This window comes from Typopeltis vanoorti, chromosome 14 (genome assembly GCF_054136105.1).
Source record: "Typopeltis vanoorti isolate ZY-2024b chromosome 14, IOZ_Tvanoo_1.0, whole genome shotgun sequence".
Taxonomy (NCBI): domain Eukaryota; kingdom Metazoa; phylum Arthropoda; class Arachnida; order Uropygi; family Thelyphonidae; genus Typopeltis; species Typopeltis vanoorti.
The window spans coordinates 113,744,581-113,761,138 of record NC_143562.1 but is presented as its reverse complement, the minus strand read 5'-3'; the positions used below and the strand labels follow the sequence as shown (position 1 = coordinate 113,761,138).

General features: G+C 38.8%; 1 protein-coding gene across 8 annotated transcripts in view; it reads right to left on the bottom strand.

The window, feature by feature from the left end:
• LOC150099845 (queuosine-tRNA galactosyltransferase-like) overlaps positions 1-16,558 on the bottom strand; it is a 529,602-nt gene that overhangs the window by 371,718 nt on the left and 141,326 nt on the right. For all 8 annotated transcript variants that reach the window (XM_090403530.1, XM_090403531.1, XM_090403535.1 and 5 more), the window contains exon 4: positions 6,313-6,418. In XM_090403530.1, coding sequence (XP_090259656.1) covers positions 6,313-6,418 — 106 coding nt within the window. The remainder of the gene's footprint in view (positions 1-6,312; positions 6,419-16,558) is intronic.

Below are 16,558 nucleotides of genomic sequence, written 5' to 3'. Positions count from 1 at the left end.
ATCTTAAAGCAAATTCTTTTTTTCCAATTGAATAAAAAGGTAGCAACAAAAATTCAAGAGGCATAAAAGACCAACTGTTGATTGACAAAATGATTTTGAAAAATTGCAACCGTAGAAAAACCAGCCTTCATATGGCTTGGATAGATTATAAAAAAGCGTTTGATTCAGTGGCTCATAGTTGGATTTTAAAATGCACAGAACTATTAGGTATTATTGAAAACATACAAAAATTCTTGCTAACCAGCATGAAAAATTGGAAAACAATGTTGGTTCTGAATAAAGAAGAAACTGGAGAGGTAAACATAAAAAGAGGTATTTTTCAAGGAAACTAATTATCTCTTTTATTGTTTATCTTGTCATTGATCCCCTTAACTAGAATTTTAAATAAAACTGCTCATGGTTACCAAACTGCACAAAAAAGTGCAAAGATATCTCACCTTTTATACATGGACGATCTGAAGCTGTACACAAAATCAGAGAATGAACTTGGATCATTGCTTAATACTGTGCACATATTCAGTCAAGATATATCAATGGATTTTGGTTTAGACAAATGCGCAATTGTTGGAATAACAAGAGGAAAGTCTGAAGACCTGAATGAAATTGCATTACTCAATGGCAAAAAAATCAAAGCAATAAAATTCAAAGATAGCTAAAAAATACTTGGGAATTTTAGAAGCATCAGAAATTCTGCACAATAAGATCAAAGAAAAAACTAGAGCAGAATACATAAGACAGCTAAGAAAACTCATTAAGTTAATGTTTAATGCTGGGAATTTGATAAAAGCAATTAATACCTGGGCCATACCTGTTCTGAGATATTCAACAGGCATTGTTAAATGGACCCAGCTAGAGTTGGAGAATTTAGACCAAAAAATTCTAATATTAATGACAATGCACTAAGCCCTCAATCCTCACAATGACAGGCTCTACCTCTCATGCAAAAAAGGAGGCAGAGGATTACTACAAGTAAAGCAAGTTGTTGAAGAAGAAAAAATCTGAATGATTATCTACAGCAAACAACAGAAAAATTTCTAATTGAGGTAATGAAAGCAAGCTTATTTAAACCCATGGAAACAAAATTGAAGTACAAGACCAACCAAGTAAAAGTGAGAACTGAAAGATGGAAAAATAAGGCACTGCATCGAAAGTACCTTCACAGCATAGAGGACAGTGCTGATAGCAACTTGACCTGTGGAGTGCTAAAGAAAGAAACAGAGTCGGTAATTTCTGCAGCACAAGAACAGGCCATTAAAACTAATGTTATGAAGGCAAAAATAAAAAAATTCAAGAAGACAGTAAATGCAGATTGTACAAAGAGATGGAAGAAATGGTAGACCACATTATAAGTGGGTGCAGCAAAACCATAAAAGGCATGATAATATAGCTTGGATAATTCACTGGCATTTATGTAAAAAGTACGGGTTTAAAGTATCTTAAGACTATTGGAAGCATAAAGTTGATCAGGAGGTGACTGATAATGAAAAAGCTAAAATACTCTGGAATTTCAAAAACCAGACTGACAAAAGTTTGGAATGTAATACACCCGATATAACAGTGGTTGAAAAAAGTGAAAACAAGGATGTTTAATTTATCGAAATATCAGTACCAGGAGATAGCCAAACTGACGAAAAAGAAACTGAAAAAATTACAAAATATCGCAAGTTGCAAATCAAAACTGAACAAATCTAGCAAAAGAAAACTAAAGTTGTTCCCATAATAATAGGTGCTTTAGGCACCATCCCCAAAACATTGAAAAACATCTAGAAGCACTTGAGTTAGATGGATTAAAAATGACAGTTGCAAAATGCCACATTGTACTGCACAGAATTCATATTCAGAAGGTGTTTCCACGATTCATAGGCCTTTGGCTAGGGCTCGAATTAGTGGAATACAACCAGCCTTTTACTTAAGGCTGAGAAAGCAAATCAAGCTTGAATGAATATTACACACACACACACACACACACACTGATGTTCAAAAATTTATTGCCAGTATACAAATAAATTATATTACACCAAAAATGTGTTATAAATTTCATTGCAATGTGTTTCAATACAAGGATAAGACCTTGTTGGCTTTCTGGAGTGGAACTGCGAGCAGCAATACGTCTCCTTATTGCAACCCAAACATAGGGGTGGGACTAACTGGCTTCTGCAATTCATGTATACTAATACCAGGAGTATTAGGAACAAGAAGGAAGAATTTTTGGCCTTGGTTGGCTCTTCCTGGCCACAGGTTATTGGCATTAGTGAAACATGGCTGACAGAAGATGATATAGCTAGTGGGATAAAATGTGAAGGTTATAGTGTGCTCAGGAGGGACAGAGAGAATAAAATGGGGGAGGAGTATTGTTGATGATAGCTGATGAGCTGCAGCCAAGGAGAATAGAAGTTGAACTGAAGGATAGAGAAAAAATTTGAGGCTATTTGGTGTGAGATTGAGACTAGCAGAACAAAATATACAGTTGGGTGCTGCTATAGACCATCTATTCCATCACCTGGTCTATAAGCAAATAGATGCAATGAGTGGAAGGAGGGTAATTATTATGGGAGATTTCAACTATGGTAACATTGATTGGAAGGAGGAGAGGACACATGGGAAGAAGGAATTGGATTTTATGCAATTATTAAGAGATAACTATCTGAGACAGCATGTAATGGAAAACACTAGGGGTTCGAGAGTGCTTGACCTAGTAATTGCATCTGAGAATATGACCATGTTGCCACCAATTGGTGAGAGTGATCATGGGGTCTTGACTTGGGAGGTGGCTAAATGTGTGGAATTTTCAATTAAGACAGGGTACATGTGAAATTACCAGGCTGGTAAGTATGACAAGCTTGGGAAATTGCTTGGTTCAGTGCCACCTCATGTAAAACTGCAAGAGCTGGATGTTGTTAGTGCATGGGAGGTGGTTAAGGAGCATTTGCAGAAGGTAATGACTGACTGCATACCAAGAGTCCAAATTGTAAATCAAGTAGGGAATGGATGAATAACACCATTAAGCTTGAGCTGCAAAAAAAGAAACAACTGTGGAGGGAATTGAAGGAGATAGGTGACCTGTAGGCACATGAATGGTATAAAACGCAGGCCAGAAGGGTAACGAGTGTGGTAAGAAGAGCAAAAGCAGATTATGAAAGGGAATTAGCCATGCAAGCTAAAGAGAATCCCAAACAGTTTTTTCGATATGCCACAAGTAAAAGAAAAAATGTACGTGGCAGAATGATTTTAAGGAATGCCGATGGTAGGGAGGTGGAATTATAGTGGAATTACTGAGCGAGCACTTTGCAAGAGTATATCATCCAGGTGGTGATATTGCAGGAATGAAGGAACCAATAGCTTATTTGGGAATTGTGGTGAATGAAGTGGCGGTGAATAGTCTTTACAAAACTTTAATGTGAATACATCTGTGGGATTGGATGGTATACTAGCTCGGGTTGTACGTGAAGTGGCTAAAGAATTGTCAGAGCCCTTGACCATTTTGTTTAATTTGAGTCTCAGGTCTGGGTTAGTCTCGAGGGGGGTGGAAAGAGGGGAAAATAGTTCCACTGCATAAAAGGAAGTTCCAAGACTGTTGTTGCAAATTACCGACCAATCAGCATATCAGGAGTCATTGTGAAGGTCTTGGAGAAAGTAGTCAAGAGAAAAATACAGGAATGAATACATGAAAATGGGATATTGTATGGGGGACAGCATGGTTTTATGAAGGGTAGATCATGCCTCACTAACTTGCTCACGTTTTATAACACAGTGACGGCTGAACTGGATAAGGGTAATGGGTTTACAGTGATACTGCTGGACCTTGCTAAGGCCTTTGACAGGATACCACACGGAATTCTAATCAGTAAACTACAACATATGGGAATGGATATAGGGCTGGTGAGATGGATAGGAAGGTGGTTGATGGAGAGATATGAAAGAGTAGTTTAGTCAGGAGTAGAGTCCAAAAGATGGCCTGTGACTAGTGGTGTGCAGCAGGGTTCTGTTCTTGGACCACTACTATTTAATTTGTTCATTAACGATATAGGAAAGGATCTGAGAGGAAGTGTTCATCTGTTTGCTGATGATGCAAAGTTGGGTAGAGCAATAGTGAATGCACATGACGTCAAAATTTTGCAGGATGATTCGGATACATTGGATGACTGGGCTAAGGAGAATGGATGTCAATTTAATGTGGCAAAATGTAAGGTTATGCATTTTGGGGTGAAAAGATTAGCAGCAGTATACCACATTGGTGGAACTGTATACTCCAGGAGATTGACGAGGCCAGGGATTTGGGAGTGTTGGTGGATAGGGAGTTGAAGTTTAGGGGGCACATTGCAAAAGTCACTAAATCAGCTCATTAAATCACTTGGTTACTGAAGAATACTTTGACGAGCAGAGACAAGAAAGTCATTGTTCTGCTGTATCGAGCCTTGATAAGACCCCATCTTGACTACCGTGCCCAGATTTGGGCGCCAGGGTTTCTTCTTGATGGGGAGGAAGTGGAGAGGATCCAGAGGCAAGTGACCAAGATGATAGCAGGTCTATGGAATGAACCTTATGAGAACAGGTTGAAGATTTGTGGGTTGCAGAAATTAGTTGATAGGCAGAAAAGGGGAGATATGATTGAGACATTCAAATTACTGAAAGGTTTCTATAAGATTAATTCAGAGGCTATTTTTGAGAATAGGACTGATGGTGGGAGGACTAGGGACCATCCATGGAAACTGGGCAAGAGTGTGGTTAGCAAGGGTGTTAGAGCTAAGTTTTTTGCTTGGAGAGTGGTAAATAAGTGGAATAAGCTGCCAGAGTCTGTTGTGGGTGCCATGACTGTGAATGAGTTCAAGGAAAAGTATGATAGATACTGCGTGAATGTTGAATAGTTGTTCTTGACATGATGTTTAGGGCCTCCCTCGATGAGTCTAAGGACTCCTTGGAGTTGCCCGCAATAATAATAATAATATACAAATTTCCTAAGGTTAAGGAATTAATGTACAGTGCTTACAGAAAACTATGCAGAGAGACATTACGGAATATGTCCACTCCTGCGATGCAGCTCTCACAACATCATACCATGCATAGTGCCAAGTGATTCAGGAGTTCTTGAGGCAAAATGGCCCACTCTTCCTTCAGAGCAAGGATAAGACCTTGTTTGTTTTCTGGAGTGGAACTGCGAGCAGCAATGAGTCTCCTTATTGCATCCCAAACATGTTCTATGGATTTGAGATCTGGAAAGTGTGCTAGCCACTTGATTCCATTAATATCCTCAGTCTCCAAAAGTATCTACATTGCTCATATACAATGTGGTGTGACACTGTTATCCATAAAAATGAATTCTTCATCTCCAGCACCACAGAAAAATCGAACATGATGTTGAAAAACATTGTTACAATATCATTTGCCACTTATAGTCCCTTTTTCCAGCACTTGTAACTTGATGCATCCATTAAACATAATGCCTCCTCACACCATAATCCCAAGCACTACCATATCTATCCCTTTCAAGAACATTCTCATGAGAGTAAGCAGTACCAATTTCATGGCAAATCAAGTGTCATCTAGAATTGGAGGAAAGACTAAAATGACTCATCTGTAAAGTACATTAGTCCATTGGTGTCTTGTCCAATTTTTACGGATACACCATTGAAAATGTGCTCTGTTATGGGCTGCAAATAAAGGGATGCAGATTACAGATCTTTGGGTGTATAGGCCTACTTGTCACAGACATCTTGCCACACTTTGTCGAGATATCTGCATACTTGTGCATGAATTGAGCCAACTGACAAGCTGACCTGCCATGGTGGGTCAATTATGGTTTGCTGTAATAACCAAAAATCTGTCTGTGCTCATGAAGAGCAAATACAATCTCTTAGCAAAGATCTTGAACACATTCCATTTGTTTGGAACACTGTCCAGAGCCTGGATACAACACTATGTGAAATTCCATACTCTCTGGTAATATCAGTAATTCTGTGGCCTTCAACCTTTCCAATAATTCTTCCCCAAGTGAAATCATCTATATTATGTCTTTGAGACACTGCAAGATATCCAAGTTTGCAACTTTATTCTTCACGAAAAGCACTTGACCCCTTTGCATACAATTTGAAAATTTGCACGTGTTCCCACTTCCTATTTGAAATCATCAGTTATACAAACTTCCACAAGTGGATTCGTCTGAATTTGGGATTGTAATCTTTAGAAATAGTGTTTGTTCTTAGGTTTTGGACATGTGTATATGTGTGTGTGAGAGTGTGTGTGATAATATATATATATATATATATATAATATTTTACATATGTGTACAATATTCAAATACCATCAAAAACATACCTCCTTTAGGACCTTCACCATTCCCTTTTCCACCACCAATTACAACATTAATGTTAGCTTCCTTTAGTTTGGAAAACCAAGAATTTAGTATATATTCTGAATTATCCTGCCATAATAATATATTTATATAAGTTAATGTTTTTTAAAATACATAAGAAAAAAACTGTGATCAAGCAATAACTTGAAAAAAATATAATTAAAATTCTGACAGCAATTTGAGAAAATGGAAACTTAACAGAAAGTACTTCAATATTTACTTATAGAATTTTTACTCATCAGACTTCATCACCATCTCAAGAAGTGGTTCATCACGTTACCATTTCTTAAGTTAAAGGCATTTCTGAAAGAAAAGTCAAATTGCATAGATCTGTTAGCTTTCAGGCATCTTTTCATTCTATTAATTAAGATTTCTTCCTTTTTAGGCTCTCCAAAGGATAAACTCCTGCTTTTAATCCACCCTGATGTTTATCAAATTCTTTACTACAAAGAATTATCATACTCCAGTCAAACTGGTAAGATCTGTGACTATTTGACATGATGAACATGCCACCTTCACCAAATATTAAGTCCGCTAGAATAAGGTTTTATGTAGAATAACAAGACTGGTAAGTATAACAAGCTTAGAAAATTACTTAAATCAGTGCCATGGAAAGTGAAACTGTGATGCAGAGTGTTGATAGTGCATAGAAAGTGGTAAAAGGAGTGTTTGAGGGAAGTAAGAGCAACTACATATGTAGAGTGAGGAGAATAAATCTAGTGTGAGTTACGTTAAATGGATGAATACAGTCAATTAAGCTGAAGCTACAAAAGAAAAAAAAAATTTGAGAGAATTATTATTATTATGATTCAGGCCTTCATGGAGTCAAAAGATTCATCATGGGAGACCAAACTAGAAAACACAAAGTCTATCATACCCCTCCTTTAACTCATTGACCATTCATGCTTTCAACACTCTATCAGGCAATGCATTCCATAGTTTAACCACCCTCGATGCAAAGAAACCACTACTCACCCTCTTGCTCACATCTTTCTTTTGTAACTTCCAGTGATGGCCCCTTGTCATCACTCCTTCCCACTGTTCCACCAAGCAAAAGAACTCCTCAGTGTCAACCCTGTAACTACCTCTCAACAGTTTAAAAGTCTCAATCATAATCACCTCTCTCTTCTTCTATCTACCAAACTCCGCAGTCTACATTCCCTCAGCTGATCCTCATAACTAATATCGCACAGTCCTGAAACCATCTTTGTTATCCACTTCTGTACCCTTCTACAGTTAATTTATCCCATTCAAATCCTGGGGACAAAATTTGAGAACAATAGTCTAAGTATGGTCTGATCAGGGTCTTATATAATGATCAGCATCCTCATTATTGCAGCAATCCTCTGTGTTACCTTCATCACCTTTGCAATATGTCCCCTGAATTTCAGGTTTCTATCAATCATCAACCCCAGATCTCTTGTCTCCCCTACTTTCTCCAGTATAGCTCCTCCAATAGAGTATGGAGTGTCCAATCGATATGTCCCAAACCTCAAGACCATAAATTTTGCTGCATTAAACCGACACCCTCATTCATTGCCCATCTGACTAGTTTATTCAAATCCTCTTGCAGGGCTGCACTATCTGCGCTTTTACTAATAACCTTTCCCAGCTTCACATCATCTGCAAACAACTGAATATCCCCCTGCAATCCATTGATGATATCATTGATAAAAAGGTTAAACAATGCAGATCAAAGTACTGAGCCCTGTGGGACCCCACTTGTAACCTTCTGCCTCCTTGATATTGCTCCCCCATACACAACTCTCTGATACCTATCAGATAGCCAATCCTGAATCCAGTTCACTTATCTGAACATCTAAACTCATGTGCTGCAACTTAAATATCAGCTCATCATGTGGTACCCTGTCAAATGCCTTTGTAAAATCCAAAAAAATAGCAGAATATGCCTTTCCTTCTTGTCACTTTATTATAAAAGCAATCATATTACTAAAGCAAGAGCACCCTTAACAAATCCATGTTGAGTCTCACAAATAACATTAGCTCATCTGCCCAACACTGTATATGATCCCTCACTAATTTCTCCAAGATCTTAACAACTACTGATGAAATAAAAACTAGTCTACTTCCAATCTGCTACCAACCTTATGCAATGGCACTATCTTACCCTCCTTTCACTCCTTTGGCACCTTTCCCATGACCAGATTTTCACTGAAATGCCAGATCAAGGGAACTGTCCATGGAGAAATTCCATCCAGAGTACTCAGTAACTGAAACACACTCTCCTCTTGCACTTCTAAACCTCGAACCTGCCCTATCCCTCTAGTATTAAAACCTACTTTTCAAGGATGAAATACCCCAATAAAATGTTATGAATTTAAGAAGAAAGGTGACCAGCAGGGACATGAACAGTACAAAGCACAGGCCAGAAGGGTAACCAATGTGGTAAGAAAGGCAAAAACAGAGTATGAAAGGAAATTAGCAGTGCAGGCCAAAGATAATCCCAAAGAAATCTTTTGGTATGTTGCAAATAAAAGGAAGAATGTTTATGGCAGAATGAAAATAGTAGTATTACTAAGTGAACACTTTGCAAGAGTATATCATCCTGGTGGAGTCATTGCAGTAACTAAAGAAACAAAAGCTTATATGGAAATTGAGGTAAGTGAAATGGAGGTGCAAAGCATATTATTATTCTTATTATTATTATTCCGGGCAACTCCAAGGAGAGGGAGGTCCTAACATCATGTCAAGAACAACTATTCAACATTCACACAGTATCTATCATACCTTGCCTTGAACTCATTCATGGTCGTAGCACCCACAACAGACTCTGGCAGCTTATTCCACTCATTCACCACTCTCCAAGTAAAAAACCTAGCTCTAACACCCTTGTCAACCACATTCTTGCCCAGCTTCCATGCATGGCCCCTAGTCCTCCCACCACCTGTCCTATTTTCAAAAATATCTTCTGGATTAATCTTATAGAAACGCTTCAGTAATTTGAATGTCTCAATCATATCACCCCTCATCCACCTAACGACCAATTTCTGTAACCCACAAATCGTCAACCTATTCTCATAAGGTTCATTCCACAGACCTGTTATCATCTTGGTCACTCGTCTCTGGATCCTCTCCACTTCCTCCCCATCACGAAGAAACCCTGGTGCCCATAACTGGGCACAGTAGTCCAGATGGGGTCTTATCAAGCCTCGATACAGAGGAACGACAACTTGTTTGTCTCTGCATGTTAAAGTATTTTTCAAAAGCCAAGTGATTTGATGAGCTGATTTAGCCACTTTTGCAATGTGCCCCCTAAACGTCAATTCCTTATCCACCAACACTCTCAAATCCCTGGCCTCGTCAATCTCCTGGAGTACGGTTCCACCAATGTGATATACTGCTGCTATTCTTTTCACCCCAAAGCGCATAACCTTACACTTTGCCACATTAAATTGACATCCATTTTTCCTAGCCCAGTCCTCCAAACTATCCAAATCATCCTGTAAAATTTTGACATCCTGTGCACTCACAATTGCTCTACCCAACTTTGCATCATCAGCAAACAAGTGAACACTTCCTCTCAGATCCTTACCTATATCATTGATGAACAAATTGAAAAGCAGTGGTCCAAGAATAGAGCCCTGCGGCACACCACTAGTCACAAGCCGTCTTTTAGACTCCACTCCTGAATAAACCACCCTCCTATTCATCTCACCAACCCTATATCCATCCCCATCTGATCCAGTTTACTGATTAGGGTTCCATGTGGTATCCTGTCAAAGGCCTTGGCAAGGTCCAGTAGAATCACTGTAAACCCATTACCCTTATCCAGTTCAGCCATCACTGTGTTATAAAACGTGAGCAAGTTACTGAGGCATGATCTACCCTTCACAAAACCATGTTGTCCCCCATACAATATCCCATTTTCATCTATCCAATCCTGTATTCTTTCCTTGACTAATTTCTCTAAGACCTTGACAATGATTCCTGATATGCTAATCGGTCGGTAATTTACAACAGCAGTATTGAAACCACCTTTATGCAGTGGAACCATTTTCTCCTCTTTCCACCCCCTCGGGACTAACCCAGACCCGAGACTCAAATTAAACAAAATGGTCAAGTGTACTGACAATTCTTTAGCCGCTTCTCGTACGACACGAGCTGGTATGCCATCCAATCCCACAGATGTATTGACATTGAGGTTATGCAATAGACTACTCACCTCCACTTCATTCACCACAATTCCCGTATAATCTACTGGTTCATTCGTTTCTGCAATGTCACCACCTGGATGATATATTCTTGCAAAGTGCTCACTCAGTAACTCAACTATATCAACTGATTCAGTTATCTCCCTACCATCGGCATTCTTTAAAATCATTCTGCCATGTGCATTGTTCCTTTTACTTGCAACATATCGAAAAAACTGTTTACGATTCTCTTTAGCCTGCATGGCCAATGTTCTTTCGTAATCCTTTTTTGCTTTTCTTACCACGCTCGTTTCCCTTCTGGCCTGCGCTTTATACCGTTCATGTGCCTGCCGGTCACCTTTCTCTTTAAATTCCCTCCATAGTTGTTTCTTTTTTTGCAGCTCAAGCTTAATGGTGTTATTCATCCATTTAACCCCTACTTAATTTATTCGGACTCCAGGTATACAGTCAGCCATTGCTTCATGCAAACACTTCTTAACTGCCTCCCATGCACTATCAACTTCTAGTCCTTGCAGTTGTACATGCCATGGCAGTGAACCAATTAAACTCCTAAGCTTATCATACTTTCCAGCCCGATAATTCCACATGTACCCTGTCGTAATTGTAAATTCCACACCTTTAGCCACCTCCCAAGTGAAGACCCTATGATCACTCTCACCAATTTTTGGCAATGTGGTCATATTTATTTGTTACAGCCAAATCCTCAGATGTAATTACTAGGTAAAGCACTCTCTGACCCCTAGTATTTTCCATTACATGCTGTCGCAGATAGTTATCCCTTAATAACCGCATAAAATCCAATTCCTTCCTCCCGTGTGTTCTCTCCTCACTCCAATCAATGCGACCATAGTTGAAATCTCCCATAATAATTACCCTCCTTCCACTCATTTCTTCTATTTGCTTGTGCATACTGTCACCACCATATTTTCCATCACCTGGTCTATAGCAGCACCCAATTGTATATTTTGTTCTGCTAGCCACAATCTCACACCAAATGGCCTCAAATGTGCTCTTTTCTCTATCCTGCAATTCAACTTCTATTCTCCTTGGCTGCAGCTAATCAGCTATCATCAACAATACTCCTCCCCCCATTTTATTCTCCCTGTCATTCCTGAACACACTATATCCATCACATTCAATCCCACTAGCTATATCATCTATAGTCAACCATGATTCACTAATACCAAAAACCTGTGGTCTGGAAGTGCCAACCATGGCCAAAAACTCTTCCTTCTTGTTCCTAATACTCCTAGCATTAGTGTACATGAATTTAAGACCCCCATTAGCCCCAATCCTACCTTGATGCCTTATATTAACTATCCCATTCTGATTTGTTGTCCTTATTCGCTTGGGCATATTATACTCATTCATACATTCAACTGCCTCCCTAAGGACTATATATATCTACCCCCCCCCCCTTAATAAATCTAGTTTCCCTGATTTTGCACATCCACTACATTCAGCAACACTTTTTCAAGTCTCCTTACACCGTATCCATTCAAATGCAAGCCATACATCTTATATAGATCCTTTTGCCCATCGAACTCACTCCACATGTCCACAAATTCCACACCACTCATCATACATAACCCACGCATAAAGTCATTTGCAATTATGGCCCTCCTTTTAAACATTTCACTGTCATACCGTGGCAAAAGACTAATCATTCTAACTCTCTCACTCTTTTCTTTTGCTACCTCAAACAATTCATTCAGGTCCTCTATCATTTCCATTTTATCTCCTTTCAAATCATTCGTACCTGCCACAACAATCATTTCTTTCACCCTTTCCTTTTGCTCTCTAATAGACTCAGTTACATCCTTTATGGTCGCACCAGGTTGGTACGATTTTGTCAAATCCTCTACTAACACACCTCATATTACAGAACCTTGATGTGAATACAACTATGAAATTAGATGGTGTAACAGCTTGAGTTTATGAGAAGGTGCTAGGGATCTATCTACCCCCCCCCTTGGATGGAAAGAGAGGAAAACTGAAAAGGATAACAAGCTTCTGTTTTTAGACATCATAATCAAGAAAAGGGAAGGGGAATATTGTCAGAAGCCTACACAAAGCCAACTCATATAGGAAGATATCTCCATGCCAGTTCCTTTAATTATCTTCAACAAAAGTTAAAGCTCTTTAAAGCTGAGAATTATCTCAGCCTTAAAGAGCTAAGCTACAAGTAATTAAAGATGGTGAAAGAAAAATGGAAGGCCAACTTAATCTTCAAAACCAATTCATACAACTGAAAAAAATAGATAAAGTAACATTTTCTTACACTAAACTGGAAAGTTTCAAGATATATATAGCAAAATATCTAAAGCAAGTCAATGTTATAAGGTGCTTTTTAAACCTTTCCACACATTACAGAATTTTCTGTGTTCACCAAAAACAATGTTTCACTTGAAAAACATAAAGGTACAACAAAATTATATGTACCTATGACAAAGTTTACACAAGACAGACTAAAAGTTTTAAAATCCATAAAAAAGTGGTGATGGTGAATATAAAAAGAAAAGATAGAAGTGGCCTCACTGCATACTTCATTTCCTTAAAACATGAAATGGTTCTCGGCTTCAATGCCTTATCTAGAATATAATCTTTTTTTAAGGACATTTCAGGAATCTTCTAAAGTGATACCACTGCATGACACCTAAAACAGGAACAACCAGGGTCTCATACTTCATGATGTTCAGAAGCCTCTCACACATTTATGTAACCTATGAGATCTCCATTATGACAATCTTTAATTAATAAATAAAATTACATGGATAAATCCAATGATATTATCAAATGTTGCAGTTATAGGCTAGGTGTCACAGACACCAAAAAAGGTCTTTATGTGATTTCTGTTGCCATTAGTTGCATGCTCACTGTATAAAAATTGATGAATCAACATATAAATTTCTTAGAAACTTAAAACAGCCTTTCTTTTGTGCATTGTACCTCCTTTCAGCAAAACAGTTCCTGAATTCAGAAAAATGGATTGAAAGCCTGGAGCAGTGCTTTCTGCTACTGATGAAACTTTTTTCCAAAAAATTAAATCATTGAAGTCAAGCTAAGCATATCTGTGATCAGCGTTCTTGATGAAAAATCACCTGCCACCGATACAAGCGAGCTCTGTGGCCTCAACATGTCAATGGTGCACAATTCATTTCACTTCACAAAGATGAAAACAAAAATAAATAGAAATGCATCATTATTCTAAACTGACAAACTGAAAGTGACAAAGTAAGTGGTTCTGATTCCAGATGTTACCACTTCAAACTCAAAAGAAGGGATGGAACAAACTACCCATGACTGGTGAAAGTAACATGTGACACACCAGTTAGTGCAACAGTATGAATAGTGCTCTGAACAACCTCAGTCGCTCTTCCCTAATCACATACGAGGGACGTCCAGAAAGTAAGTTCCCTTTTTAAATATTTTCATTGCAGCGCCACGATCGAAATGGTGCACATGTGTGCCGAGTTTGTTGATTCCTTAGCAAGGTGTTGGTGCCATTTTCAGACATTCTTGCAGTGCATACGCTTCTTGGTGTGTATTTATAATGTCTAAGAAAATTGAATCGGCCATGGCATGTAAAATCAAATCGCCTGCCACATGTGAAATTAGGTCAGTTACCTGTTTCTTGAATGCGAGGAATGTTAAAGCAGATGAAATTCATCGGCAAATTATTGAGGTTTATGGAGAACACGCAATGAATGATTCAATGGTACGAAGATGGGTAAGACTTTTTAATGAAGGAAGGACAGGTGTGAATGATGATGAATGGAGCAGGCAACTCTTTAGTGACTGACAATTTGGTTCGTTCAGTTGAAGAGAAGATTCAACAGAATAGGGGATTCACTATGACGTCACTCTAGCTGCAATTTCCAGAAGTTTCATGTTCATGACTTCATAAAATCGTGTCAGAGAAACTGAATTATCAGAAAAAGTGAATCGGCTGGGCAGTGCATTGGAATTCTTGACATGCTACCATGAGGATGGCAATGCTTTCCTGAGCAGACTTGTCACTGGAAACGAGATTCGGTGTTGCACACAACCCCTGAATCCAAATAACAGTCCATGGAGTGGAGGCACACCACATCACCAGTCAAGACAAAATTGAAGACAACGATTTCCACATGGAAAATCATGTGCACTGTGTTTTGGGACAGACAAGGAATTTTGCTGGTAGACTTCTTGGGTCAAGGCTTCACAATCAATGCAAGTATGTACTGCCAAACCCTTAAAAAACTGCATCATGCAATCCAGAATAAACGACAGCAAATATCAGAATCTCAGAACACAAGGATTACATCCGATTTCACCAGTACAGCCACTCTGGCCTTGCAGACCACACTCTGGATACTCACCACAGAATAAAATGGAAGAAAGCCACAGTAATACACCACAGCAAGTTCAAATATGAGACTATTCATGGAGTCAGCCTCAGCCCTTAGGAACATGCCAAACCTCAACAAATTTGGATGCATGAAACTGCCCCAAATTTGGGAAACATTTATCAGAAGAACTTCAGCCCAAAGGCCAAGAACTATCAATATAGCCTGCCAGGGGTCACTTTAGGAAAACGGTAGCTTCCTAGCTTCTATTCTCATTTGCTGTTATGTAGTACTTGCATGCACTTGTCTTTGTATTAAGTTCCCAAGAAGATGACAACATGATGTTTGCCGAAATATCGGAAAGTATATATTAAAGTTTATTTAATTTATATTTCCAGTGTATGCTGTCAATTCCTTAATTATTAGTTATCATGTTTAACCAGAGTATAAGCCTCTCTACAAGAAGAAGAAGAATAAATGACGTAGCATGTTTACCAGGGGCGTTGTTTTGATTCATGATAATGCCCGCCCACACATGGCTGGCGTAACATAACTTCTCGCCACCTTCGGCTGGGAACAATTCCATCCCCCCCATATAATCCTGACTTGTACCAAGCGACTTTCACCTGTTCAAACATCTGAAATCTTTCCTTGGTGGCTGGCGATTTCAAGATGACAAGGTCAAAAAAGCAGTCAATATGTGATTTGCGTCACAGGTGCCAACCTTCTATGGCAAAGATATACAACTCTTGGTGCCCCATTATGATAAGTGCCTGAACAATGGCGGAAATTATGAAGAAAAGTAGTGAAAGATGTCTGCTTTAATTTCCAATAAAGTTTTTTGTAAGTATATTTTTGTTTCTTTGACAGCTCATCGGAACTTACTTTCTGGACGTCCCTTGTATATAAGGCTACCTCAACACTGTCTTCAACACCAGCATGAACAAGACTTAGCCAAAATCTGAAAAAAGACAAAGCAACAACGAAATGTGAAACAGCAACTACAAAAGAGGAATACCAGTATGGAAATTGAGTGCTACTAATAGCCATCTTGGAAACCAAAGTACGTGCTAAATAGGGAAGGTGTATGACCAACATGGTCAACAACAAAAAATCCCACAAAGCCTTACAGATTCACTTCACAAATATGTCAGGTCTGACATCAGTGTCCACTTCATCCCCAGTCTGCTAAATTCCACCTGTTTTTCCTGACAGAAAGCCAAATTTCAGCCTCTCCTAGCACTGCACATCTCGACTTTCCCAAGTACTTTACATAAAGGCATAAAGGAGTTGTAAAGTATTTTCCCAAGTACTTTACGACTCCTTTCAGCTTTTGTGCATATCTGAGCTCTCACATTCCATGCACAGAGACATCCAACTTTGAATCTCCTGATTATGATCTGTTGAAAATCTCTCTCTGCCTTACTCTGCCAAATTCACATGCTGTCTCTATCCCAATGCCATCAATCATGCTGAATGTTTCAACTTCCTCTCATTAAATGTTCTTCGGTCCAACTTTCCTAATAGTGTGGTTATCTTCTTTGGAGATTTAAATGTTCACAATACCAACTGATTTTCCTTCTCCAACTGCACAAACCAAGCAGGAAGCTATGCTGAGACATTTGCAAAACAAATGGCCACACACATTATTCATATACCACCAGAGTACAATAACCCCAACTGTTCTTCAAACATTATAGTCCTCCTTT